The following is a 27,166-nucleotide window of genomic DNA, read 5'->3' on the forward strand; positions in this document are numbered from 1 at the left end:
GCCTTCACTTCCGGGTCCGCCATTTTGCTGCCTCCATTTCTTCACGAGGGGGGGTTAAAGGCCCCCAAAATATGCATATGTGAAAAGGCCAAAAAGTAACCGTCATTGACAGGGAGTTTTAACTAGAAAAGGAAACAGGACCAAACTGGCGGGCTCGGTGAAAGCACAGCCGGCAGCGTCCCGGACGAGGAGGTGAGGGGGGAAAAAAAAGAGATGCGTGCGCTCGAGGGGGCGTCAGGGCTGGAAGGGAGACTGCCGTGAAAAGTTGCACCGCTTTCCAGCTCGGCCCCGAACTTCTCGGTGCAGTCGGAGCGGCGCCCCCTCGCCAGAGCGGGGGCGGCTGAGGGAAGGAGAGGAAGGGGATGCTGCCGGGAGGAAGGGGAGGGGACTGGGAGGTGAAGAAGGGGGTGGGTGTAAGACCTGGGGCTGGGGAGCCGGACCGAGGGAAGCCAAGGCCACAGAGGTGACCACTAGGGGGCAGCGCGGCGCGCGGGCCGGTGGCTGCCCTCGAGGCTGAGACCCTGGCTCCCTGTCCCGTTGATCCTTCTTGCAGAAAGACTGAACATCGCTGTAATAGAGGAGAAAAAGAATTCCCTAACTCTCTGATCCCAGGAATAGCCTAAAGATTATTAATGAGCTCAGTAATCTGAGCAAGAGCAGTGAGGGCTTCGCCTCCGGTTCTTGCACAGTTGTTTGTACAGCTGGCGGAGCAGTGGGGACGTGTGCAATAGAAAAAGGTCGTCAGATCATGGACTTTTCAATTCCATTTCTCCTTCCCTAACCGTTCTCCTTTTTTCAATTCCATTTCTCCTTCCCTAACCATTCTCCTTTTCTCACAGATTTTCTTGAGCCCGCAGACATCATCCCATTCTTCTCTCCCTTTCCAGAAGGACCTTTCTCTCTCATCTCTCTTTTTAAAACATCTGTGGAAAAGGACATTCTGTGATTTACCTTCAGCAACTTAACATTTTTTGCCGTCTGAGACTGTGTTTTCATTGTACCATTTGATCCACCCAGTCCACAAGAGATGTTCTTAAGCATCTATGTTCATATATGCTTTGATAACAGTGAGAGAAGTGCCCCACCTAAATTTTTGTATCAACAATTGAAATTACTCTCTTGTAATAGAGTACGTTGTTGTGAAGAGCTCAAGCACTTCATCAGTTATTAAAACACACTTATTGAAAATTCTTGTGTGTTCGTTTGGGAGGGGAAGTGGATGCTCTGTTATTTTATTCATCTCCAAAATCTTGGGAGGCAAGTTAGATCAGTAGGGAAAGTGGAGGTATATTCACTAAGGGAAAATGCTTTCCTTTTGTTTTTAGTAATCAAGGGAGCTCAGAAGTACCTAAACTGTCTCTTATCCTTAGGCTGCTTCTCTCATCTGGTGGTATATGGGAGAATGACACATAGTCCCCCCAAAATGCCATTATTTTTAAAATACATTTTACTTTTAACTTAAAAGCAAAGAGTGAGAATAAGGGGAGAAAAGAACCTTGAACACATATCTAGGAACTTTTTTTTTTCCTATCAAATGATTAATGCAACAGCCTATTCACATTCTGACCCCAAAGTTTAACTACAATTTATAATAAATAAGGTTTTTGGTGGCCTGTTTAAACAATGGGATGAAACATTTGGGTCACTTGTCATTTAGAGGTACTGATACACAGACTCATAAATATGATTATAGAAAAGTGATAAAATTTACATATATATGAAGGCAGACTGTGGTGGACAAGATTGATGGCTCAAAAATATTTTGTTAGAGTTCAGGAGCTAAGGACACCAGTTGCAGTGGGATTAAAATCAACTTAATTAAAGGATCTTATTTTCCAGAAGTATCATCTTCCCAGGAATGTGAATCAGACTATCTCCTTAAGCAGATACCTCAGCCTACAACTGAATATTTTTTTGTGGTAGAGACTAGAGCTGAAATTTCAGTATTAGGAGAATTTAATCTGCTGCTTGTCAACATTTCTCAACATTCCTGTGTAGGACGTTCTTTCCCTTTGTGATCAGTTATCGTAGAGGTGTTTTGAGTTTTGTTTTGTTTTTCATTTTTTGAGGGGGAGGTGGGAGAATGTGGTGTGTGACTTGAGGCAGGATCTTAGTTGCCTGACTAGGGATTGAACCCAGCCCCAGCAGTGATAGTGTCAAGTCCTAACCACTGGACTGCCAGGGAATTCCTATAGAAGTGTTTAGGGCTTGGTGATACACTTTTTAATATAGATATAACACATTGGCAGGCAGATTCTTAACCACTGGACCACCAGGGAAATCCAGAGGAGTGTTTTAATAGCTTGTTCAGGTAATGATGATTATTCTTCTGTGTTACACAAAAACCCAACAAGTGGCAAGTTCTTAAAAGTTAGTTGCAATGAGGTATCTGAAACCATGTCAATGAATGTTTTATACTTGATTACCTTAAAACCCATTGATCTGCTTTCACTTTGACCCTTTTTACCTGAGCGTAATTTTGTGATCTATATGGGTCATTTGAAAATATTGGTTCACCAAATAATGCCCATCATCCAAATGTTGATGTATTTTATATAATGCTTAAAAATTACAGTTATTAGTATCACCTCTCATTTTATCAGAAAAGTTTATAGGGACTTCCTTGGTGGTCCAGTGGTTGAGAATTTGCCTGTCAGTACAGGAGACATGGGTTTGATTCCTGCTCCAGGAAGATTCCATATACCACAGAGCAACTAAGACAAAAAGTACAAGATGAAAGCAAATAGATAATAAAAATTAGATTTATCAAGAACAGTCATTTCCTCACTGGTTGGAAAATTTGTAATGCATGGTGATTATATACCATTCAGATAATTCTGCGTTGCATCCAGGAACTTCTCATTATCCTGTGCAACTCTGACTTTATACCCAGGCCCGTTTCTAATTTACTTTACAACAACTATCAATTTAAATGGCCATTTTGGTTGCTTTTAAGACAGTTTCCATCATTTATTGCCTTTGATTTCATGTGTTTAACAGGAGCTTTTTTTTTTGGCTGTTCTGGGTCTTCATTGCTACACTTGGGTTTTCTTCAGGTGTGCAGACGGGAGCTACTCTTTGTTGTGGTGCATGGGCTTCTCCTTGTGATGGCTTCTCCTGGGTGGCACAGGCTCCAGGGTGCTCCAGCCCACGGGTGGACGGGCTTAGCTGCTCCCCAGCCCGTGAAATCTTCCCAGATCCAGAGATTGAACCCATGTCCCCTGCATTGGCAGGCAGTTTCTTATCCACTACATCACCAGGGAAGTCCTCTTTTTTCTTACCCTAAATGACCGAGAGTTGACTGTATGCCTTTTACAAGGAAGGAAAAAACTCTTCTACTCAGATGCTTTTATTTTACTGTGAGCTTTCACAAAAATTTAATAATGCCCACATTATTAAGTGAAAAACTGCAATGAAAAAAAAAACTGCAATGATTTTAGACATAACTGTACTTTTAAACAAAGTATATAATCTGACTAAACTGATGACTTTAAAAAAACTCTAGGTGTTGCTGAGACACTTCTGATAGGTGCAGTGACATGTCTGCTCATTTTTGAAAAAATGTCCTCCACGTACCCGAGTCTCAATATCCTTGCTTTGTCTATTCATTTTTTTTTTCATGTAACACATTATTTCTAACCATGGTTGTTTCGAAGGGATGTAATGCTGTTTTATTGAGTCCTTAAGCTAGAAAGGCAGCAGTGTGTTTCATGTATTTTCAAAGTATTTTACTCGAGATTGAAAGTGAGGAAACTACAGTTTAGGGCCTGAAACTTTGCAAATACCTGACAGTTTGTATTAAAGTAGAAAAGAAGTGCCCTGTCAGATAGTCCACTTGAGAAGTATCTTACATATATTCTAATATAAGAGGTCTTCTAAAACGTTTTTACAGGCATCTTTCCTTGTGTTTGAGTTACAGGTTCCTGAAAATTTGTGTTCCTATGTATAAAGATGTCTTTGGTGGACTTAGGGAAGAGGTTGCTAGAAGCAGCAAGAAAAGGCCAAGATGATGAAGTGAGAACATTGATGGCAAATGGTGCCCCATTCACCACAGACTGGGTAAGCTTGCTTAATTATTCCCAGCGTGTGCTGTTAGCAGCCTTTTCCTTAAAGACTAAATAGTCTGAATTGGTCTTTCTTTATTGTCTTTCTGCCTCAGTCTCCCTACAAGAGTTTCATCATCTTTGTCTCATCTGAATATATGGTTTTCTTTTTCTTTTAGTTTTCCAAATTGAACGAATCTCCTGTGGATAGATAGGTGGTAATTGTAAAGTATTATATACTTGTAATTTTCTATAATGTTTTTAAGAGTGTTTTCTAAAAGGTTTACTTCTCTCTGGAGTGTACTTGCGTTATAGGCTTCTGTAATTAGCTAGAAATTAAACAAAATCAGTATACTAAGAGTACATTTCTAAACTAATAAACTCCTGGTTTCCTTTTCTTTAAAATGTCCTCATTAATAAGGAATAGCCTAGCCATTTTGTTTCCTTTTTCACTGTTAAAAAACATTAAAGAGGAAGGTGTAATTTCATGAGTTCGAACAATCAGCTTGGAGAGCAGAGTGTCAGAAGATCCAGGTCTAGGTTATAACATGGGCTTGCTTAGTATTCATAGATTTTGTTATCATTGCCTAATTTTAACAATTCAATAAGCAGTGTCCTCTATTCTGAGGTGATTAATTCATAATTTTAGAGGCAAACACTTCACAAAAAGGAAGAAAGGAAACCCAGGAGATTAACATTTCTATAAATAGACTTGAAAATCGCATTGCAAGTTAAATCCAGTCAGGCAGAGAGACTGAATATACGAAAAACAAAGAATAAATGAAATAGGTTTTAAATTAAAGAGCATAACCCAAAGAAAAGGATAGATCTCTGACCCAAATGGATGCTGATAGATAACTCTGATAGTAGCAAGATTTACTTTGAGATGATACAGGCTTGTTTATTGCTATTGACACACTATTGCTTTTTTTTTTTTTTTGCTCTTCATCTCATCAGTCTTTCTGCTTTGCTTTACTGTGGTAACAAACTTCTATTTCAACCAATTACATTTGCACCCTAAATTTCACATATCACTTTCTAGTGTTTGCCCTTTTCTCAAGAATTGTTTTGAACCTGCCTACAGTTGTGCTCATCTCACACGCTAGTAAAGTAATGCTTAAAATTCTCCAAGCCAGGCTTCAGCAATACGTGAACCGTGAACTTCCAGATGCTCAAACTGGTTTTAGAAAAGGCAGAGGAACCAGAGATCAAATTGCCAACATCCACTGGATCATCGAAAAACTAGAGAGTTCCAGAAAAACATCTATTTCTGCTTTACTGACTATGCCAAAGCCTTTGACTGTGTGGATCACAGTAAACTGGAAAATTCTGAAAGAGATGGGAATACCAGACCACCTGACCTGCCTCTTCAGAAACCTGTATGCAGGTCAGGAAGCAACAGTTAGAACTGGACATGGAACAACAGACTGGTTCCAAATAGGAAAAGGAGTACTTCAAGCCTGTATATTGTCACCCTGCTTATTTAACTTATATGCAGAGTACATCACGAGAGACGCTGGGAGGAGGAAGCACAAGCTGGAGTCGAGATTGCCAGGAGACATATCAATAACCTCAGATATGCAGATGACACCACCCTTATGGCAGAAAGTGAAGAAGAACTAAAGAGCCTCTTGATGAAAGTGAAAGAGGAGAGTGAAAAAAATTGGCTTAAAGCTCAGCATTCAGAAAACTATGGTCATGGCATCCGGTCCCATCACTTCATGGCAAATAGATGGGGAAACAGTGGCTGACTTTATTTTTCTGGGCTCCAGAATCACTGCAGATGGTGATTGCAGCCATGAAATTAAAAGACGCTTACTCCTTGAAAGGAAAGTTATTACCAACCTAGACAGCATATTAAAAAGCAGAGACATTACTTTGTCAACAAAGTTCCGTCTAGTCAAGGCTGTGGTTTTTTTCCAGTGGTCGTGTATGGATGTGAGAGTTGGACTATAAAGAAACTGATGGAAAAAAAAAAAAAAGAAAGCTGATGGAGAAGGAAATGGCAACCCACTTCAGTATCCTTGCCTGGAAAATCTCATGGACACAGGAGCCTGGAGGGCTGCAGTCCATGGGGTCGCAAAGAGTCGGGCACGACTAAGTGACTAACACTTACCTCAGGGGAAAAAGCCGTTATTTAAGCAGTTGAATATAGGATGAAAATAAGACATTATTGCAATCATTTATGTGGATACCTCATTTGAATGAGAATTTCTCAAGTTCATTTAGAAGTCGACCTGTTTAATAAAAATCTTCCTTGAGGCTGAAATTTAAAAATAAATAAATAAAGCTGAGCACCGGGGGGCGGAAAAAAAAAAGCTGAGCGCAGAAGAATTGATGCTTTTGAACTGTGGTGTTGGAGAAGACTCTTGAGAGTCCCTTGGACTGCAAGGAGATCCAGCCAGTCCATCCTAAAGGAGATCAGTTCTGGGTGTTCATTGGTAGGACTGATGTTGAAGCTGAAACTCCAATACTTTGGCCACCTGATTCGAAGAGCTGACTCATTTGAAAAGACCCTGATCCTGGGAAGGATTGAGGGAAGGAGGAGAAGGGGACGACAGAGGATGAGATGGTTGGATGGCATCACTGACTCAATGGACATGGGTCTGGGTGGACTCCGGGAGTTGGTGATAGACAGGGAAGCCTGGTGTGCTGCAGTTCATGGGGTCGCAAAGAGTCGGACACAACTGAGCAACTGAACTGAACTGATTCCTCCCCTTTGTTCCTGACTCAACGTGCTCTCTTCTACTTTTTTAACCTTCTAAGCCCTGTTTAAAATCATACCCTTTATGGAATTCTACCTGTTAAGTCCACCTGACTTAAAGCCATTATACTTAGCACTTATTTGATAGTATGTTTATTTGTCCATTAGCATATTAATTTTAATTAAATAATTTCTTCAGTTTATCTGCCCAGCTGATTCTCTCTCCAAGGACAGGAACCTAGGCTTCTCCTGTTTTTCATTTGTATCCCTCCAGTAATGATTTAAGACTGTGCACACAGTTGATATTAAATGAGTATTATTTCCCCACAGCTTGGAACATCACCCCTCCACCTTGCAGCCCAGTATGGTCATTATTCCACAGCAGAAGTGCTCCTTCGAGCAGGAGTTAGCAGGGATGCACGGACCAAAGTGGACAGGACCCCTTTGCACATGGCTGCAGCTGATGGACATGCACACATCGTGGAACTACTTGTTAGGGTAAAGCAAGAATAGTGGCGGGTCTATATTGTAAAAAAGACAAATAATCTTCCTATTTTCTTACTTAAACAGGCATTAGGAAACTAGATTGGGAAATATTAAATTTAGGACAGTTTATAGCATTGAGTTGTAGCTCTTTCAAGAGTCATCATAGCTATGAGCATCTTATTTTCTAATCTTTTGAAGGCTAAACAGACTATTGATTTTTCTTCATTCTTCTGCTGGTGTTCTTTGTTCTTTGTTCTGAGTGCCTGTTTTTTCAGGCACTCAGCTCACCATTAATAAATGCAACAAAAATCTGTTCTTTTCCCCTTCTCTCCCATCTGTTATAATTTTCCAGTGATGTCCTTAAAAGACCCTCTCATTTAAGGCATTGTGTCTGTCAGCATGCAGAAGAATTTTAGACATGTTTTTCCCTTTGATATTTCTTAAACATTTCTAAATTTGAGTATGTGTAATCGATATCGAAATCCTCGGTATCTGGTGATGGGATATTGCACCTGTGCTACTATAACCAGTATCTCTTTGAAAAAAATTACTTTTTTATGACAGAATGGTGCAGATGTGAATGCCAAGGACATGCTAAAGATGACAGCTTTGCACTGGGCCACAGAGCACCACCATCGAGATGTTGTAGAGCTACTTATCAAATATGGAGCTGATGTCCATGCTTTCAGCAAGTTTGATAAATCTGCTTTTGACATAGCCCTGGAGAAGAACAATGCTGAGATTCTGGTCATCCTTCAGGTCCTATTCTTTTTATACCACCACAGTATACATTAGCTGAAGTTAAGGATTTTTTACAGAAGCTGAATCAAAACTGAGTTTTCTGTATCTTATCAAAGTAGTACTTTCATTATGTCTCAATCTTGTGATTGTCATTAGTATCTTAAAAAAAATTCTATAAAACCCTGAATTATTCATGATGATTGAAGAGCAGTGTTGTGACCAGTACAAAAATAAGATTTATGTGGCTTTAGAATTTTTTTTCCTCCATGAAAATTTCCCTTTTTAATTAAGCTTGACTTGGGATAATATGAAAAGCCTCTTTATGTTTTATGAACATACATCAACTGATGTGACATAGAACATAGCTCTAAAGCGTATTGAGTCGTAAGGAAACCATCTCAGAATTAAAAATCAGCTATGATGGGGACGACAGAGGATGAGATGGTTGGATGGCATCACCGACTCGATGGATATGAGTTTGAGTAAACTCCGGGAGTTGGTGACGGACAGGAAGGCCTGGTGTGCTATGATTCATGGGGTCTCAAAAAGTCGGAAACGACTGAGCGACTGAACTGAATTGAACTGATGATGATATTTTTTCGATCCATTGATTTCTTAAGCCAGTGTGTGTATATCAGGAAATAACAGGATGAGAGATACAGAGATTAATAGGGCATAGCCCTGTCCTTGAAGTGTTTACAGCATAATGAAGGTAAAGACAAAATATAAAGCAGTACAATACTATACTGATTTAACACGATGATGATAAACAGATACCTAGTAGGTGTTACGAGAGGGAGTTTTGATCATGCTTAAGGCAAAGATCAAAGTATATGTAGACTCTGAACTGAGTTTTGAAGGACCATTAGGCAGAGATGTGAGAAAATTATATTCTAAGCTAGAAAAAGCAAATCAAAGACACAGAGGTGTGAAAGGGGATGGAATGATCAGGAAAGAGTAAGTATTAATAGTTCTGTGCCTAGAGATTGGTCAAGAGAAGCAGAGTTTGGGAGTGGCAGGAGCTAAGACTTGAAAAGCTGAGTTCTGAACAGAGCAGTGTTACATGATGTGCAAGAGTGTGGACTATTTTGTGGTGTTCCAATGAAAGCTTTTAAATATAGGATTAATATGAGATTTTTTAAAAAGGTGATTGTTTGGAGTGTGGTACACAGACTTGAGAGAGAAGACAATGCTAAAGAACCATATAGTAATAGTAGTGTTAGTCGCTCAGTCATGTCTGACTGTGACCCCACAGATTGTAGCCCACCAGGCTCCTCTGTCTCCAGGATTCTCCAGGCAAGAATACTGGAGTGGATCGCCATTCCCTTCTCCAGAGGATCTTCCAGACCCAGTGATCAAATCTGTGTCTCCTGCATTGCAGGCAGATTCTTTACCGTCTAGTGACATTCATTAGGCCAGGCAAGAGTCAATGAGGGCTAGAATTAGTGATAATGGAGGGTAGAAGGGGCAAGTTCAAGAAGGAATTTTACAGTAACCAGAGAATGTATAATCTGCTTCAGTTGAAACTCGTAGCAAAGGGATAGTTGTGTGTTAAAAAAAAATAGCCATGTCTGCTGTATTTTCAGTGGTTTGTTTTTTTCTGATGTATGATTCCCTGCAGACTGGTTACCCACTTCAGCTTTCAATTCCTTGTTTAGAGTGAGCACTGTTATAATTCGACTTTTTAAAGTAGTAATCATGTTTGTAGAAAACTACTTATGAAAATAAAAAAAGAAATAAAGGGAAGCATCTTCATACTGAAATTGTGCAGATATCCCTGAAAGCAAAAATGCAGTGTATGGAACTAGCCTTTAAAATCTGGCACTCATTTATTTGTTTGTTATATATTCTCTTGGGGATTTCTTCAGTGGCAGAATGGAATAAGTAGTTGGACAAAACTCTGGAGAATATTGTTCTCTGTAGATTCTCCGCAGGGATCTCCAACTAGCACCATGTCTTGTACATAATTGATCATAGAATATTCATGCTGGAAATTCCTTTTTAGGCTACTTTTATTTTTCAGATTAAAAACCAGTGTCCATAGAGGTTAAGTGAATTGTCTAATAAAAGTTTTTGCAAATATACACCTTTTTTTTTTTTTAAGGTATAATTAATAGGGAAAGCAACCTAAGCTCTCTGTTGCCCTGGTCTGAGAAGAAAACAGTAGTGTTAACCAGAACTCTGAGGTCCCTAGGACATTGTGAGCCGGAACTAGTTCTGCTTGACAGCATTGAGCGGGGGAGGGGGCATGGCTGTTCAGTAACTGTATAACTGAGGCTAGTTTGTAAGTGTTCTTACTTTGAAATATCTTGTGTTGTTTTATAGGAAGCAATGCAGAATCAGGTGAATGCTAATCCCGAGAGAGCCAACCCTGTGACTATGGCTACCCCATTTATCTTCACGTCAGGAGAAGTTGTCAACCTCGCAAGCCTTGTTTCTTCAGCCAGCACCAAGACAACCTCAGGTGATGTTCTGATAATGTGACATTTATTTTAGACTTGAAATGAACCGAATTCAGGTTTTTTTTAATAAGATGAATAGATACTCTGTCTGATATCCCCTCCTTTATTAAAATATTCCCCAAATGGAAGATTTATAATAGATTTTAAAGCTAATGCTTTGTTCTTTCTGGAGGAAGGGAAGACCATACTTTAGGATTATACATAAATGCTTAACTGTGTAAAAAGTAAAATATTCTACAGATTAATCTGTTGAAGGGTTATGTCTGACCCCAAAATGAAAAATAAGGTGCTTTAATATGGTACTGCTAAGGAAAATAGTTAAATATTTATAGTCTAAATCAGTAACAAATAAGAAAATAAACATAAATGGTTGGATGCTGATATAAAAGAGGTAAGTATGGTTATTTGACTAAAGTTTAAGAGTCCTGATTTGTTCTTGAGAACATATAAAACAACAACACAGCAAAGAAAAGCACTTGATGTTGCTCTTTTGACACTTGTATTTGTTTGTTTTAATTTATTTATTTTTGGCTGCTCTGGGTCTTTGTTGTTGCTCAGGCTTTCTCTAGTTGTGGCAAGTAGGGGCTACTCTTAGTCGGGTGCACAGGCTTCTCATTGTTCTGGTTTCCCTTGTTGAGGATCACAGGCTCTAGGTTGTGCGGGCGTCAGTACTTGCCGCATGTGGCTCAGTAGTTGCAGCTCATGGGCGCTAGAGCGCTAGCTTAGTGGGCTTGGTTGCTCTGCAGCATGTGGGATCCTCCCGGATCCAGGATCAAACCTGCCTTGGCAGGCAGAGTCTCATCTACTGTACCACCAGTACACAGTATTTATGTCTTAATAAAAATAAAACATCGATCTAGAAAGGAGCAAATCTACTTTTGCCGTACAGCAGAAACTAGTACAACATTGTAAATCAACTATAATAAATTTTTTTTAATAAAAAGGAGCAAAAAGGAGCAAATCAAGTTTATTTTCAACATCTTCTTACAGATATTTGTTTTACAATGAGAGAAATTATGTCCTTGTTTAAATAAGTGTTCCTACTGACCTTTGGTTTCTTTTTCTGTTGCCGATTTTCATTTAAAAATTGGCAACTGTATTCATAGTTGTTTGTAAAATATCAGAGGAAGATCTTGACTGATGTATTATTATTGAGAGGCAGTATAAACTAGAAAGAATACACATTATACAAAGGTTTTTGCATTCCAGAACTGCTTTCAAATACTGATTTATTAATTGACTAAGATACTTGACCTTAGAAATACTACTTACTTCCCTAAACCTTCTGTACCTATATATTAAATTAGAATATAATAATCTACTTCATGAGGTTATTTCAGTACCCATTTTATAGCAGGGCTTCAGTAATAGCTAATGTTGAATGAAAATGTAACTTCTCAGTGGTTGACTCTCTCATGCCCACAAGGGGGCAGTAGTGCCCTTCATTTTATAAGCTATCAACTGTCATTTAAAATTTCTATGCTTTAGTTTTCAGCTGCATGGTTCAAAAAGTTTAGCTTAAATGTATGTATATATGTAATCAGAATATTCACAGCCATTTGGGTTTGTTGTGGTTCAGGACACACTGACTAGAGCAAGTGTTTTTTTAATTCAAAAGTTTTTAGAAGCCAATAAAGTAATATGTTTACAACATGGGCTAGAATTAAGTCTTTAGTCTAACTACTGAAATTCTCCAGACTCTTACTGGAATGATAAGCAAAGTTGAAGGCATTCAGCATAAAGATTCTTAGCCTTGGTTCCTGTGGACCTATATCATGCTTGTCACGTTGCTTCTGGCAAACCTACTCCTTTTTTCTCTTCTGTATGTTGACAGCAGCAAATTGAAATTGCTGAACAGTCACATAATTAGAGCTGATCTCTCCAGTGTCATCCTACTCATGAAGCTGTTCTACCTAGTTGTTTCCCTTTAGGGGATTGGCCTATCAGTGCAGATAAAAGAAAGGAGAAAAGTTCTCAGTCAAATTCAGGTTGTGTTATTGAACTGGCTTTAAGGATTTTCTTTTCCTGAATGGTGGAGAAGCCCTCTTATTTCCCATAATCCAACAATATTTTTAGGAATTAACTGAAAATGGGCTTCCCTGGTGGTCCAGTGGTTAAGAATCTGCCTTGCAATGCAAGTGACACCGGTTCAGGAAGATCCTACTTGCTATGGAGCAGCTGAGCCCGTGCACCACAACTACTGAGCCAGTGCTTCAGAGCCCAGGAGTCACGGCTACTGAGCCCAAACACTGCAACTACTGAAGCCCACACACCTAGCGCCTATACTTGGAAACAAGAAAAACCACCACAGTAAGAAGCCTGTGCGCTGCAACGAGGAGTAGCCCCGCTTTCCGCAACTGGAGAAAAGCCCAAACCCAACAACAAAGGCCCACCACAGCCAAAAAAATAAACGTATAAATGTTTTTTTTTTTATAATTAACTGTAAGTATCCTAGGATTGTCATTTTGGTGGATATTTTTGATACCAAAATCCAAACTGTAAAGATTGCTTTCAATTTTCCATTTGTGACTAAAGATATCAGTTATCAATCAGTGCCACCATCAAACTGCAGTGACTGGAGAAGGCAGACTAACTTAAATATTAATCAGGGCAAAACAGAGTTATGAAGATAAATTTCATTTTTCTGTAGAATCGTAAGATGCACTCCAAAGTCAAGTACAAATTGCCTTACACTGGTTCAAAAAGAGTTACAGGCTTTGGAATCTTGACAGTTAGGTTCTGATCTGGGCTCTTGACATTCACTAGCTGCATGACCCTGGGAAGATTACTTAATTTTTCTGAATCTTAGCAACTAAACCACCACCACCAGTTTTCACTGACTTGGTGAGACTGCCTAGCCAACCATAGCACATGCCCCTAAATCCTGATCTGAAGAGTTTATATAAGCCACATTCTGAGTTGGTAACAAATTGTCACTAACAATGCCATTTTCCTTCCAAAACAACAGCAGCCATGCACATTTCACTTTATTTGATGGGGGTCTTGTATTAAAATGAAGCAATTAGCATTATTTAACAATAAAGTATTTTCCCAGAACTCTCTGGGATAAGTCTAAAGAGATCATTTGTGTCATCTCTTTTCAGTTTCACCTTTTCAATTTAGTATTCTATCAGAATACTAAACCTAATTTTTCACAAATGTTCTTTCTTCATCTTGTTATTGAAGAGAAGTTGGGTGAATCACTATGTTTGAATCAGAGGGAGAACAAATACCCTTAGGTTGGAATCATCATGTGCTAAAAAGTATATAATGCCTTTCTCATGAAGCAGTTCTACCCAAGTAGTCTTCTTTAGCTTGGTGGCCTACCTGATTTGTCCTATTTGAACTTTAAGTATAACAGCCTTGTTTGTGTGTTTGTCTGTGTGTGTTTTAACTGTGATAAAATAATAGCAGTGTATTTTTTATTGTTAGTGACTTACTGTCACATATATTCCAACCTCCATGAGGGATGTATCTAAAACTTGCTTGTTCCTTGTTTGTTTCATTTGTGAGTTCTTATGTCAGCACTTGGTATGATAGTCTGAGTGATAAGAAAAACATGAACTAAGCAGGAAAATTAGAGTATAAGCTATAGCTAATCTTGCTCTTACAAGGTCATTAGATTGACACAAGCTCTTTCTAGAGGCCATACACTGTGTTTCACTAAGACCGTTTGGTTCCTTGAGTATGAGAGAATTAAAATAAGGATATCATTATTTTCTCCACCCTTATCTTCACTCCCACAGTCATCATCCAAAAGCTTTGAAAGTATTTTACAGATAATTGACTTTTTTTTTAAGGTATATTATTGGGAAAACAAAAAGTAAGAGTACATTTAGGGCTTCCCTGGTGGTTCGGAGGTACAGAGTCTGCCTGTCAATGCAGGAGATACAGGTTCGTACATGGCACAGACTAAGCCCATGCCCCACAACTAATTGAGTCTGTGCTCTCGAGCCCAGGATTTGCAGCTATGGAAGCCTTCATGCCCTAGAGCCCATGCTCCACAACAAGAGAAGCCAATGCCCCACAACTGGAGAGTAGCCCCTGCTCCCTGAAACCAGAAAAAAAAACCTATGTAGCAATGAACACCCAACACAGCCAAAATAAATAAAATTAACTAATTATTTTTTTAAAAAAAGAAGATAAGTGTATCAGTCCATTTCATCCAGGAGACAAAATTATGTGTGGTATAGTTTAATTATACATAGTTTTATTATACATATGTAATAAATACTTACATATATACAATAAATATATATTATAAATACATAATTTATAAACTTCAAAAGACTTGTTAGTAACAATGGATAACTATTAAGAGGTGAGGAGAACTCTAAAGAATATAGGAATAGCCAGTATGGGGAGCAGTCACTTCTTTGTGATAAAACTTAATTTCCTGCCAGATGACAGGGATAGTTATAGGATTCAGCTTCAGTATCACAAGGCACAGCAAAGAAGGGTGGATTTGGAGCCAAGTGGCAATTAATTTGCAACTGATACAATAAGTTATCTATGAAATTATAGTGAAAGACTTGGGGAAATGCAGTTCATGTTATAAAAGTTGGGTTTATGCAAAACTGTTGAGAAATACTTTCGGTTCATAAAATTAGGCATGCCTGTTGCCATATCTAATGCACTTCCCTCTTGGAACTTAGCTATAAGTATATCACATAGATAGAGGAAAAAGGTTATGAATGAAGTTTTTTTAAATAGCACATCATGACATAACTAAGTAATTATTATTTTTTAGCATCAATAAATTGTACTATCCTTTAACATTCAAAATGTGAAACTTCAGGTTTTTACCTGTCCTTGCCCTTGAGGTCAGGCCTAGTCTTCTCACCTCTCTAGCTGGTGAATAGAAGAGGCGTGACTGACTAAAGCCCAGGAGGGGCCTGTTCCCTCACCACTGCCTGGCCTGGGGTGAGGCGCTCTGTATGTACTGCCTGCTGCCAAGACGAGCTCTGAGCTCTGTACCGCCAGCCTTGGGAGTGGTTGGAACTCTTGGTGTGTTAGCTGCTGATGCTCAGCCTTGACAGGTGCCAAGAGAATGATCAGATGAAGAGAATGTAATGGCCCTATACCAAGCATATTATCTTAATCCACTTTATTTATTTTTTCTTAATCCACTTTAAAGGGAAAACTTTAAACCTTAAGAGTTTTAACACCATGATAATCGGTTTATAGAAGTTTGTATTAGGAAGCAAGATTAAGGAAAAGCTGAGATTTTGATTTAATAAGCCATTTTAGTTCATCTCTATTTATTCTCTCCACTGGACCTCATTTGCCTTTTTTACCAAAATAGGTGACCCCCATGCCTCCTCAACAGTACACTTCTCAAATTCTACCACCTCAGTGCTGGCCACCCTTGCAGCTCTTGCTGAGGCATCAGCTCCCCTCTCCAACTCACACAGAGCCACAGGTAGGTAAGGGATATCTGCTGGGTGAATCACCATTTCTTCTTTTGTTTTCAACTCCCCAGCAGATTTAATTTCCATGAAATGTTAAAGAATTATGGTTAGAGACAACTAAGATAAAGGGATGTAGAGTCACTGAGCATCAAAATGAAAAATCACTAAGTGATACAATCAGTCAGCTGAATAATGTCAGAGAATGAGTAAGTTACTCCTTTGTATTCTTGCAGCTTCAAGTTTGTTTGCACTGACTCGAGTTACATCAGATTGAAATGTTTAGTCTTATATAGCAGAGTTTTGGAAATACTCTATGTTGTGTTTTGACTGATACTATCATAGAATGATTCAAAATAGCAGCCTAGATATTTTGTATTAAAGCATCAAAATACATGGGACTGCTACCTCACTCATTGTTACATCCTGTGTACCCCAGGTTGGCGTGCTTCATTTCACTGGAGATGTTATTTTGGCATTCCTAGTGGATTTGTGGAGATAAATCCTGTATAGTGCCCTTCTGATTTTAAAACAGAAAGGTTTCAGGTCCCTTACCCAGAGCTAGTTACCTCCAGGGAAAAGGTTTAAGACTTCATATAGGTAGGAGGCAAATAGTTATAGATAGGGGTAAATAGTCATCTAGAAATCTTTCTGGAGCCCTCTGGCAATCTGCTTCATCGTAAATGAAAGCAGATTGTTGATTTCTTTCTATCATAGACATTTGGATGCTGAGGACATTCCTCCAATTCTATTTTTCCAACTGGTAGCAATCATAAAGATCTCTCCTCAGATGCGTGTGAATGAGCAGCATGGCAGAGGAAAAAGCAACATATTAAACTTGTGCTTGTTAATTCTTCTAATTTGCTCTTTGATGTTGGATAAATCATTTGACTTCTTCAGGTCTGCCTCCTCATCTCTGACATGGTAGTTGGATTAGATTATCTATCAGGGTCCTTTCAGCTCTAACATTTAACTGTTCTTTGCTTCTAAGAGGTGTGAGTGCTCTATTTCCATTGAACTGCCTGAACGCATCTCATATGGATAGTCCCTACCCCTAATGCAGACTTCTCCTTGTGACTCTTTAGATACAGAAATTTCATAGTAGTAGGAACTGTTTCCCCTAATAGTTACTGGGGATATTGACTAACCAAAGTGAAAATCTTTATTCAACATGATACATGTAAAGTTCTTATTAATAGAAAGGTACCTGGCCCATAGTAAATGGTGTTCGTTGCTATTAATGTTATTGTTGATCAGTCAGATGGGAGAAGCCACCTGTTTTTGTCTATCAAACTTCTTCAGTGTTTTGACTTCTTGACATGTTATTTTGTTAATTCTCTATTAAATGCCTTTATTTCTTATAGAAATAGGTCTACTCTAATTTATAGTTATATTTCTAGGCTCTATAGATTTATTTAGACTTTCAAGATACTTCCTGAAAAGGAGTCCTAAGGTCAAGTATGTTGGGGAAACTCAGCATATCTTATTTTCTATTAGAGAGCCACAATGCTCATTTGTCTATTAGGGTCTCTGATACTTACTACAAAATAAAAATAAAAATTTAAGCATAGTTAAACCAACATTTTGAAAACATATTTGTACATAGAACCCGTCTTTTGTGAAAGCTAACATGTCAGTGAAAACATTTTAGAAAATACTGTTCTAATGCATTTCAAGCTTTTCTATTCCTGATATTATCAATTTCAAGGAGACTGAAATTACTCTACTCCTATCTTTTTAAGCTGTAATTTTATATCTACTTTTGTCATCTCTAGCTAATTCAGAAGAAATCATAGAGGGAAATTCTGTTGATTCATCAATCCAGCAAGTGGTGGGGAGTGGAGGCCAGAGGGTCATCACCATAGTGACCGATGGAGTCCCTCTGAGTAATATCCAAACTGCAATCCCTACTGGAGGCATTGGCCAGCCGTTTATTGTGACTGTGCAAGATGGACAGCAAGGTGAGTTGTCCATGTGGACAGTTGCTTATTAAAAGATATTTTAGACGCTCAACACACCTCTAAAAATGAAGCATTAGGGCAAGTTAGGGGGAAATGGGAGAATGCCAGATCCCAGATGGGGCAAAGAAGCTCTGAAAAAGAAAAAAAAAATAAAAGGTCAAATTCTCCTAATATATACATAAAATATGTGAGTAAAACCAACAACCTGATAGAAAAAAGAGCAAGTATTGCAAACTAGTAGTTCACAGAAAATACTGATGGTTCTTAAAAATAGAAAAATTTATTTCATTTATGGCAAGAGAAATATAAATACTGCACCGATATACCATTAAAGCACCATGCTATCAAGGGTATGGGGAAACAGGCACTCTTATAAATCACTGGTAATAGTGTGAATGCATCCTCTGAAGAGCAAATTGTCAATATGTATCAGTATTGAAGCTGCACATACCTTCTGGTTAATAAGTTATTTTTCTATGAATTTATATTCACACACACAGAAATGACCTGTATACTAAGTTATTTGTTACAGCATTATTTGTAATCATCATATTAAAAAGAACCTAAGTAGAAGTCATCAAGGAACTGGATAAATTATGGAATACCCTACTCATGCAGTGGAATACTGTGCAGCTATTAAAACAGTGAGGAGGATTCTTACATACCAGTATGGTCTCATCTCCAAAATACCTTAAGTGACAAGAGCAAGATACAGGCACTGTGTAGAGTATGCTACATTGTATTTTTTAAAGGGATAAATTTATATGTATATTTGTTAATATATTTGTAGACTTAGACTGTCTCTGGAAGAACACTCAGAAATAACATTTAACATTGGTTCCCTTCTGGCAGGGCACCTTGGCAGCTGAGAAGCTTTTCAGTGTATATGCTTTTATAGCTTTTAATCTATGAACCATCTGAATGTATTAGTTATTAAAAAATACTTAAGTGAAATTTTTTTGAAAAAAGGAGAAACTAACATTACAGCTTCTTCCTCAGAAATACTAGAGGTTGAAAAAGGAGGGTTGGTATCATTGCCTTTTGTGTCATCAGCAATTTGAGTTGGCCTAAATAATTATGAGGATTTTATAATTTTTAAATTATTTGAATTGATGGATCTTTGCCGTATGGGAAGAAAGAGTAGGAATTAAACCTTTATAATCCAAGTTATATCATAAGTTCTTGGAATTTTATTTGGAAATATACTACTGATGTTTTTGTGGACATTATCATTTAAAGTTTGGGAGAGCTCACAGAGTAGGTGAGAGACTACTTATAATGGAATTAAGTAAATGAGAACGGAGTTTTTGGGTTTTTTGTTTTTTTAAGATCGGAATTGTTTTAAGGGAAAAAGGTAAAAATTTAAGATCCTCCAGCTTGTGGGATCTTAGTTCCCTGACCAGGGATTGAACCTGTGCCCATTGCATTGGGAGCATAGAATTTTAACCACTGGACCACTAGGGAAAGTCCTAGAGGGAAAAAAATTTTTCGAAGTTTTGCCTGGATAAACTGCACTACTTTTTTACAGATGCATTTAACCAGGCTCAAAGAAGGAAAGCCAAAATTTTGTGGATTAACTGTAAGAAATTTTAAATTCCAGACAAAACTTCAGTTTCCACTTAGCAGATATCTAAGCTGCTTTCTACTGCTATCAACTGATGCTATCAATTTTTGCTTTAAACAAAAATCATAATGGATCCTAAAACCTAAATATAATTTTAACTTTTTATTTTTAGATAATTATACATGTAATTGTACATTCTAATTCATGTACAGTTGTAAGAAATAATATAGAAAGATCCCATATATCTATCACTCAGTTTCCCCAAGTGATAACATTTTGTATAATAGTACAAATATTTTGTACTATTTTGTGCATATGTGCTAAGTCACTTCAGTTGTAATTCAACTCTTTGTGACTCCACAGACTGTAGCCCGCCGTGCTCCTCTGTCCATGGGATTCTCCAGGCAAGAATGCTGGTGTGGGTTGCCATTCCCTTCTCCAGGGGATCTTCCGTATCCAGGGATTGAACCTGTGTCACTTATGTCTGCTGCGTTGGCAGGCAGGTTCTTTACCACTAGTGCCACTTGGGAATCCTATTGTACTATTTTGTATAATATACAAATAGTGCAATATTACAGACAGGAAATTTATCTTGGTACAATCCACCAACCTTATTGAGATTTTTTGCAGTTTTCTCTGCCTTCATTTGTGAGTTTGTGTTCTGTGCAATTTACTGTATGAGCACCAGCACAGTTGAGATAGAAAACAATTCCATCACGGGGATTCCTTGTGCTACCCTATATCTACAGCCACTTCCCTTCCCACCCCATTCCTAACCATTGGCAACCACTAATTCATCTGTTCTCTATCATTATACTTTTGTCATTTCAAGAATGTTACAGAAACGGAATCATATAGTATATAGCTTTTTGCAATAAGGTTTTTTTTTTTTCTCAGCATAATTCCCTTAAGGTCTATCCAAGTTGATGTTTGTATCAGTAGTGCATTTCTTTTTATTGCTGAGTAGTATTCCATGGTATGGATGTTCCATAGTTTATTTAATCACTTAACTACTTAAGTTGTCTACAGCTTTTGGCTATATATGAATAAAGCTGTTATGACTCATCATGTACAGGCTTTATAGGAACATAAATTTTCAGTTTTCTGGGATAATTGTCCAAAAGTACAATTTCCAGGTCATATGGTAAATACATGTTCAGTTTTGTAAAAAAAAAAAATTTTCTACAGTGACTATACTATTTTACAGTTTCACCAGCAATTTATGAATAATCCAGTTTCTCCACATTCTTACCAGAATTGGGTGTTGGGTGTTATCACTATTTTTTAAATTTTAGCCGTTCTGATAGGTGTGCATTACATCTTGTGTGTTGTGTGCATATGTGTTGACCCTTTTCTCACTTATCTATGAGAAGAGAAATAGTTAAATTAGACATAGCTGATGGTAAACTGCTTTCATAAAAGTTTTCTTAAAATTCTTATTTAAGACATTAGACCTACTTTAGGTAAGTTATTCCTGCAGAATTGTAAGCTGAGTGGTCACAGCTTCTGATCTATAGTCAGACACTTTCATATAAAAGTTTCAGACTTGGGTCTTAACTGCATGGCTTCCAAACCTACAAATCATTGCCCTTCCTTTCTGAAGTCATCTTTATTTTTCTGTTTTTTAAAAAAATGTGTATTTTTGCTCTGGGTCTCAGTTGTGGCACCTAGGGTCTTCATTACATCATGCGAGATATTTAGTTGTGGTGCATGATCTCTCTAGTTGTAGCATGCAGGCTTAGTGATTGTGATGTGCAGGCTCCAGAGCACACAGGCTTCAGTAGCTGCCACATGTGGGCTTAGTTTCTCCAGGTCATGTGGGATCTTAGTGTCCTAAGGAGAGCTCAAACCTGCATCTCCTGCATTGCGAGAAGGATTCTTAACCACCAGGGAAGTCCATCTGAAGTCTTCTTAGTGCCTCTAATCCTTTCGGTTTCTCTCTACAAAGCCATGCCTTACCTGTTGATTCTAAAATCTGAAGAGATATGATTCTAAAATCCGAAGATATCAGAGAATATGTTTTAGTTTGCTTTCTGATTCAGAGTAAGCAAAATCTCTTTGTTTTACTATGTATTCATCACCTCCAATTGGTGTCCTTTGGCTTATAGTTCTAACTGTACCTGCTGGTCAGGTTGCAGAGGAGACTGTCATTGAGGAAGAGGCAGAAGAAGCAGAGAAGTTGCCGCTGACTAAGAAACCAAGGATAGAAGAGATGACAGACAGTGTGGAAGAAAGCAAGGTAATGTTTTTAGCAGTGGTGGAGAGAAGGCAAAGACTCAAAAGCCAGACTTCTTAAGGCCTGAACCCTTCTCTTTTTGTCTGCTCTTAGGAGTCCTTACCTGTGTGGTTTACTTTTACAGGAAGGCACTGAAAGGGAGCTCCTTCAGCAGCAACTCCAGGAGGCGAATCGAAGAGCCCAGGAATACCGACACCAGCTCCTAAAGAAAGAGCAGGAGGCAGAACAGTACCGCCTCAAATTAGAGGCCATGGCTCGACAACAGCCCAATGGAGTTGATTTTGCCATGGTTGAAGAGGTGGCTGAGGTAGATGCTGTAGTAGTCACAGAGGGGGAGATGGAAGAGAGAGACACAGAAGTGACTGGGGCAGTAGGGACCACAGAGCCTCATACTGGAGTTTCCATGGAAACTGTTTCAACTTAATGTGCAAGGGCCACAACTTGTACTGTGTCCATCTTTTTCCTCTTTAAAAAAAATACAGAGGACAAACATTGTGTAAAAATTAAGAATGTCCTAAAGAAGAAAATTACAGCAGGGTACAATGCTATAGGCTACAACTTGGGCTCAGGAATGCTCTCTATGCAACTGGAAACTTCAAAGCCAAATTTAAGGAACACATCTTCTGAGGGTCCAAAATAATAGGGACCAGATTTCTCAGCTCACATCATTGCTTGAAGCATAGTGGTAAAAGAAAGGTGGATGTTATGGAGTGATTGTTTTTTAAATAACTGACTTTCTATCAGAAGATTTTGAAATAACATTTCTAATATGGACATACCCAGAGCCTTTAATAGTTGTACCATCAAGTGACCTGAAACTTTGCCTTTGATTATTGATGTGTACCCATTAGGGAAGAAACCTAATTGGGAGGAGGGATTAGATGTAAGCTTTAGGGAAGACAAATATATTCTGCTTCCAAAGGAACAGGCAGGCATTCCCCACTATCCTGAGTTAATTTCACTGAAAAGAAATCACCTGAGTAAATTTGCATCCATTGTGTGTCCATAGCCCAGATGCCAGTTTAAGAAACTAAAATAAAATTTTTAAAAACTGGAAATGAAAGAAAACTTGTTGATGTGGGAGAAGTGTATGTAGATCCCAGATCCTCCAGCTGCACCTCTGCGGTGCTGGAAAGTGGCCACAATAGAGGCTCGTGGGGTTAGGAAACAGTTTGGTCTCGAGATACCAACTTTGCTCTGGCTAGATTTTATGAAATTGCAGTGAGGAGGGTAGTCTGTTGTCAGAACAACTTGCTTCCAAACATTTATTTATGTAATGTCAAGCTTTAATATCAACCTTTTAACTTTATAAAATTTTGTTGAGTTTGCTAAGTGTGCCTTTCTGTGGAACTTACATGGTATCCACTCATATGCAAGAAAAGACAGGAGGAGAGATGAAGGCTGAGGATGTTGTATTTTTAATCCATCTGATTTGGGCTGAGTACACTGTTGTTTTCTTAAGGTCAGGTCTTGTGTGGAGCTTTTGTGCTTTATAGGTGCTCAGTGTTGGCAGAGGGGATAAGGACAACCAGTGCCATAGGTAAGGAACCAAAGATTCTGGCCAGATCTTTGTCACCTTACTCTCTTCTCTCCCACCGTGCCTGCTCCTTTTGCTTAGACACTTTAGAAAGTGTTTCATTGCTGGGATTTCTTGGAGTTTTTTTTTTTTTTTAAAGAATGGGAATATGGGTGGAGAGAGAGAGATCGTGGAGAGGTCATCATCCTGTACTTGCTTTGTTATAAATTAGAAGCAACCAGAGGGAGATGTGAAGGACAGGGAAGCCTGGTGTGCTGCAGTCCACAGGGTCGCAAAGAGTCGGTCACAACTGAGCAGACTGAACAAGAGGGAGATGTGCCAAGTAAACAGTTGAATGACTGTTTAGAAAAGGTTTTCTTAATGAGCGATCATGGGGAAAACATGTATTTTTAATTTGGAATAAAATGTGACAGTTAACAGGGTACTATTTACTTTGATTAGTGAAGTAATTTGCTGCAGTTTTCCAGAGGTGCAGAATCATTTAGGGCTCAAAATAGACTGTAAACATAACTCCCCAAACCAAATTTAACAAAAGTGAAAGGAAAAGTGAAAGTGAAGTCACTCAGTCATGTCCGACTCTTTGCGACCCAGTGGACTGTAGCCCACCAGGCTCCTCCATCCATGGGATTCTCCAGGCAAGAATACTGGAGTGGGTTGCCATTTCCTTCTCCAGGGGATCTTCCTGACCCAGGGATCCAACTCGGGTCTTCTGCATTGCAGGCAGACACTTTACCCTCTGAGCCACCAAGGAAGCCCCAAAAGAATTGTCTATTAGAGGCTTATAGACAAAAATATCAGTTTTGAAATGAATTTTGGCTCTGAGCCACCTTAGCTAGGTTTTTTCCATGGACCAAGTACTGAGCACTTTCCAGATGATCAGAGATTAGTCTGCACCATTGGGGATGGTGGAGAAATTCAGTGGAACAGCCTAGGTATGGGTGAGTGTAAAATGTGGTATCTGCTGTCAAATCGTCCTGTTTCTATTTGCAATGTTTTTCCTTTCTCTGAGTCCCTTTGTGAATCAGGTGCTAACAGTAAGCTGCTATTGTGTTCCATTTCAGAGCTTTAGCTTAACTATAGAGGGACCAAGTGTTATTTTAGATGTGTTTTGTGTATTTTCTTGGTGTATATATTGATATTAGTTCCTTGTTTTTTGGTTTGTTTGTTTTTTCTTTCCTGTTAAGGGGGTGGAGGTTAACTCTCAGAAAGTATCTAGATCCAACCAGCTTACTCTCTAAGGTAGTTTCCTTAGTGCTGATTCCATCCAGCACTCCCTTCTGAGTATACAGAGCCCCTACTGTTTGAAGGAACTGTTTAGAGGTTCTTATTCTTTTTCTGTAAAAGCCTATCATTCCCACCCAGAAAAATATCTAATATAGCCCAAGTCATTTTTGATGATGGGGTCTCTGAGATAGGGAGTTTAAGGAGGGGTTGGTTAGGGAGAGAGAGAAGGGCAGTGTTTGGAAAGGGGTGGATACTAAAAGAGCATTTGTTTTTATTTACCTGGAATAGACCATTTCGCATTCCACAGAAGGGAAATAGGATTTGATCTCTAGTGGTATTGCCATAGAGAGAATGGTAGGTCAGGATCCCTTGAAGTAGTTAATATTATTAATGACATTATTGGCAGTACCATTATATGATTTTGCATATTTTTCTGGATCAACCTTGGAAGTTGGGAAAATGTCTAGGTCTTCTGGGCTTGGGGAATGCAACTGGTCTGTTGGCAAGGTTGGATTACAGAGACTCAAATAACAGACAGGTGGTTCAGAGGTGGTACTTGAGCAGGAAAAACCTGAAACCTAGGATGACTGCTTATTTTAAAATAAAGCTGCTTTAATAGTATCAGTATTAATATAGAAATTTTAGACCCTACATTTACATTATGGTTTTAAGCTTCCCCCTAAATAAGAGAAAGAAATAAATCTTAGTATTTCTGTTCTTGTTCCCGGCTTCAGGGAAATTGCTTACAAATATATAGATGGACATTCCCTTCCTATCACTACCTCTGTGGGATCTCTTAATTATAATGCCATAGTTGAGGTCTCTTACTTGAAATATGAGAGAACTTGGCTTTAGGTTTTCTGTATTTTGAACTCAGCACCTTAAAAGATTTTCTTTTTTCTCTGTCATATCTGTTTCATTATTTTTGGCTTTGCCTCACCCTCTTTTTCAGCCTTAGCATTGCTTTATTAAGATTTTTGTGTCTGCTCAGTAATACTAGAAATCTGTGGCATACAAAATGACTTTCCTTTCTTTCTTTATATTGCTGTAAAAGAAATGAATTTACCAGAAGGCTCTCCAGTTGAAGTTAGGTATTTTGTGACCAGTGCATTTTTTTTAACACCCCTTTGCTGCATGTATATTATTGTGTATGTTTATAAATACATATGAATTTTCCCACTTTTCTCTTTGTTTTGAGGTCCAATTCTAAAAGTACCTGGTAAAGCTGGAAATATTTTTTATTTCATCAAACACTTTAGAGAGGATTTCTTTCAATTCATTAAAGGGACTGAGGAAGCAAAAGCATTACTTTGGCCCTTTTCTGAGAGGCACACTCAACAGGCAGTAATGAGAAACCTGAGGAGTAAGGCCCTAGGGAGAGCCAGTACCTAGCTTTGCAGAGATTTCTTTAGCATATAGTGTGATGACATCATGTAAACTGAAAGCTTCAGAGCAGAGTCAGGGGTAGAACTGGAGCTGCCTTTCCACAGAGCAAACCTCCTTTCCACTCCTGTGGCAGCTGTTTTGACTGACATTTGCATAATTTCTTATACTTCTCAATAGGAAAGAAACTCTAGATAAAGGTCCGTGGCAGAAGCAGCAGACATTCTATACATCTGCTTTTCCAGTTTAGACACCTCATCCTTTTAAGAAAAGATCATTTTGAGAAATTTCTGTGGCTCTGTCCTAACAAACAACATCATGGATCCCCAGAATTAGAAATCTTGAGGAATATAGAGAACTATTCCCAGAAGTTTAATCCCGAATGGCAATTAGTCTTTGTCCAGATTTATTGGAGAATGGCCTCCTATTCTCTGCTCCATGTGTAGACATCTCTGTATGGCCAGAAAAGGAGCTTTAGAATGGAATACAAGCCAAGCATACCCATGTGCTGCTCTAAGCTCTTATCTATTTCCATTTTGTGTTTTCCCCTTCTGAGTTAGTATTCTATTTCCTGTGCCAACATATTTACCAAGAGACAGGAGCAAGAAGGATGTGAATTCAATTTAAGTAGCTTTGAACCTCTGGTACTGCCTTTTTTTTTTTTTTTTAAAGCCTCTTTAAGATTAGGAGGTGGAGTGATATCCCAAGATTGTACTACAGAGCAGTTTGGATTGTTAATGGCAGGAAATTGTGATTCCCTGTCTCTCTCTCCTCCCCTTCCCCTCTAACTACTTCTGCTTCTGTGACCCCATTGTTCTTATCTCATTGAGTGTTTCCCAGGCACTGGAATTTAATTAGTAGGTCATTTCTAATCTATGGGCCTTGTCTTTCCTCTTTCTATTCCCTGCCTTCCCCACCACATATTTTCTGTTTATTAAGTGGTTTATTCTTAATTCTGAGAATTAATCTAGGTCATGCTCTATATCCTGTGCTATCTCATTGGTTTCAGGCATCTTGTTCTGTCAGCAGTAGTAATAACAGCTCCCTTCTCTGGCTTTGCCCTGTGTACTGTCCTTCTGCCAAGGCCACTTGTGTTAGGCCAGAGAAAGGGTAGGTGGGGTGCTTAGCTTCTCAAAACAGCTTCAGTTTTACAAGTTGTCTGATAGCTTTATGTACAGTATATTTTAGGAAAACGAATCTACTTCTCTTATTTAGGATTTTAATAAAATAGGGTTTGAATCTGATGAGCAAGTTCGTGTGTGTGTGTGAGCATTTATGTGTATGTACACCTATACAAATCTATATTATATATATAATTTTTGTACTATCATTTAAAATAAAAAGATATTTCTTAATAAAATGTCAAAGTCTTACCATTTCAAGTGTCACTGAAATTTTTTCCATCTCCTGAGCAAAA

The 27,166-nt window shown here is 38.5% G+C and overlaps 1 protein-coding gene across 2 annotated transcripts; it reads left to right on the forward strand.

The window, feature by feature from the left end:
* Nucleotides 1-10: 10 nt before the first annotated feature.
* Nucleotides 11-27,125, forward strand: GABPB2 (GA binding protein transcription factor subunit beta 2). Of its 2 annotated transcripts, XM_020912367.2 has the most exons (9): nt 13-192; nt 3,920-4,059; nt 7,078-7,245; nt 7,798-7,992; nt 10,300-10,438; nt 15,742-15,858; nt 17,620-17,805; nt 21,478-21,608; nt 21,730-27,125. In XM_020912367.2, exons 2-9 carry the CDS (start codon nt 3,952-3,954, stop codon nt 22,027-22,029), a joined length of 1,344 nt encoding a protein of 447 aa, XP_020768026.1. In that variant the 5' UTR covers nt 13-192; nt 3,920-3,951; the 3' UTR covers nt 22,030-27,125. The 2 variants fall into 2 exon arrangements, with proteins under 2 accessions (XP_020768035.1, XP_020768026.1); XM_020912376.2 differs by lacking the exon at nt 15,742-15,858 and having other exon boundaries at nt 11-192.
* The last annotated feature ends 41 nt before the right edge of the window (nt 27,126-27,166 follow it).

This window comes from Odocoileus virginianus, chromosome 5, assembly GCF_023699985.2.
Source record: "Odocoileus virginianus isolate 20LAN1187 ecotype Illinois chromosome 5, Ovbor_1.2, whole genome shotgun sequence".
Taxonomy (NCBI): Eukaryota; Metazoa; Chordata; class Mammalia; order Artiodactyla; family Cervidae; genus Odocoileus; species Odocoileus virginianus.

Bases quoted from the DNA above. Each gene is read 5' to 3' on its own strand.
- GABPB2 (XM_020912367.2), top strand. From the start codon at position 3,952: ATGTCTTTGGTGGACTTAGGGAAGAGGTTGCTAGAAGCAGCAAGAAAA. The intron at 10,439-15,741 runs GTGATGTTCTGA...TTACCAAAATAG, and splicing joins CAGCACCAAGACAACCTCAG to GTGACCCCCATGCCTCCTCA. The intron at 15,859-17,619 runs GTAGGTAAGGGA...TGTCATCTCTAG, and splicing joins CAACTCACACAGAGCCACAG to CTAATTCAGAAGAAATCATA.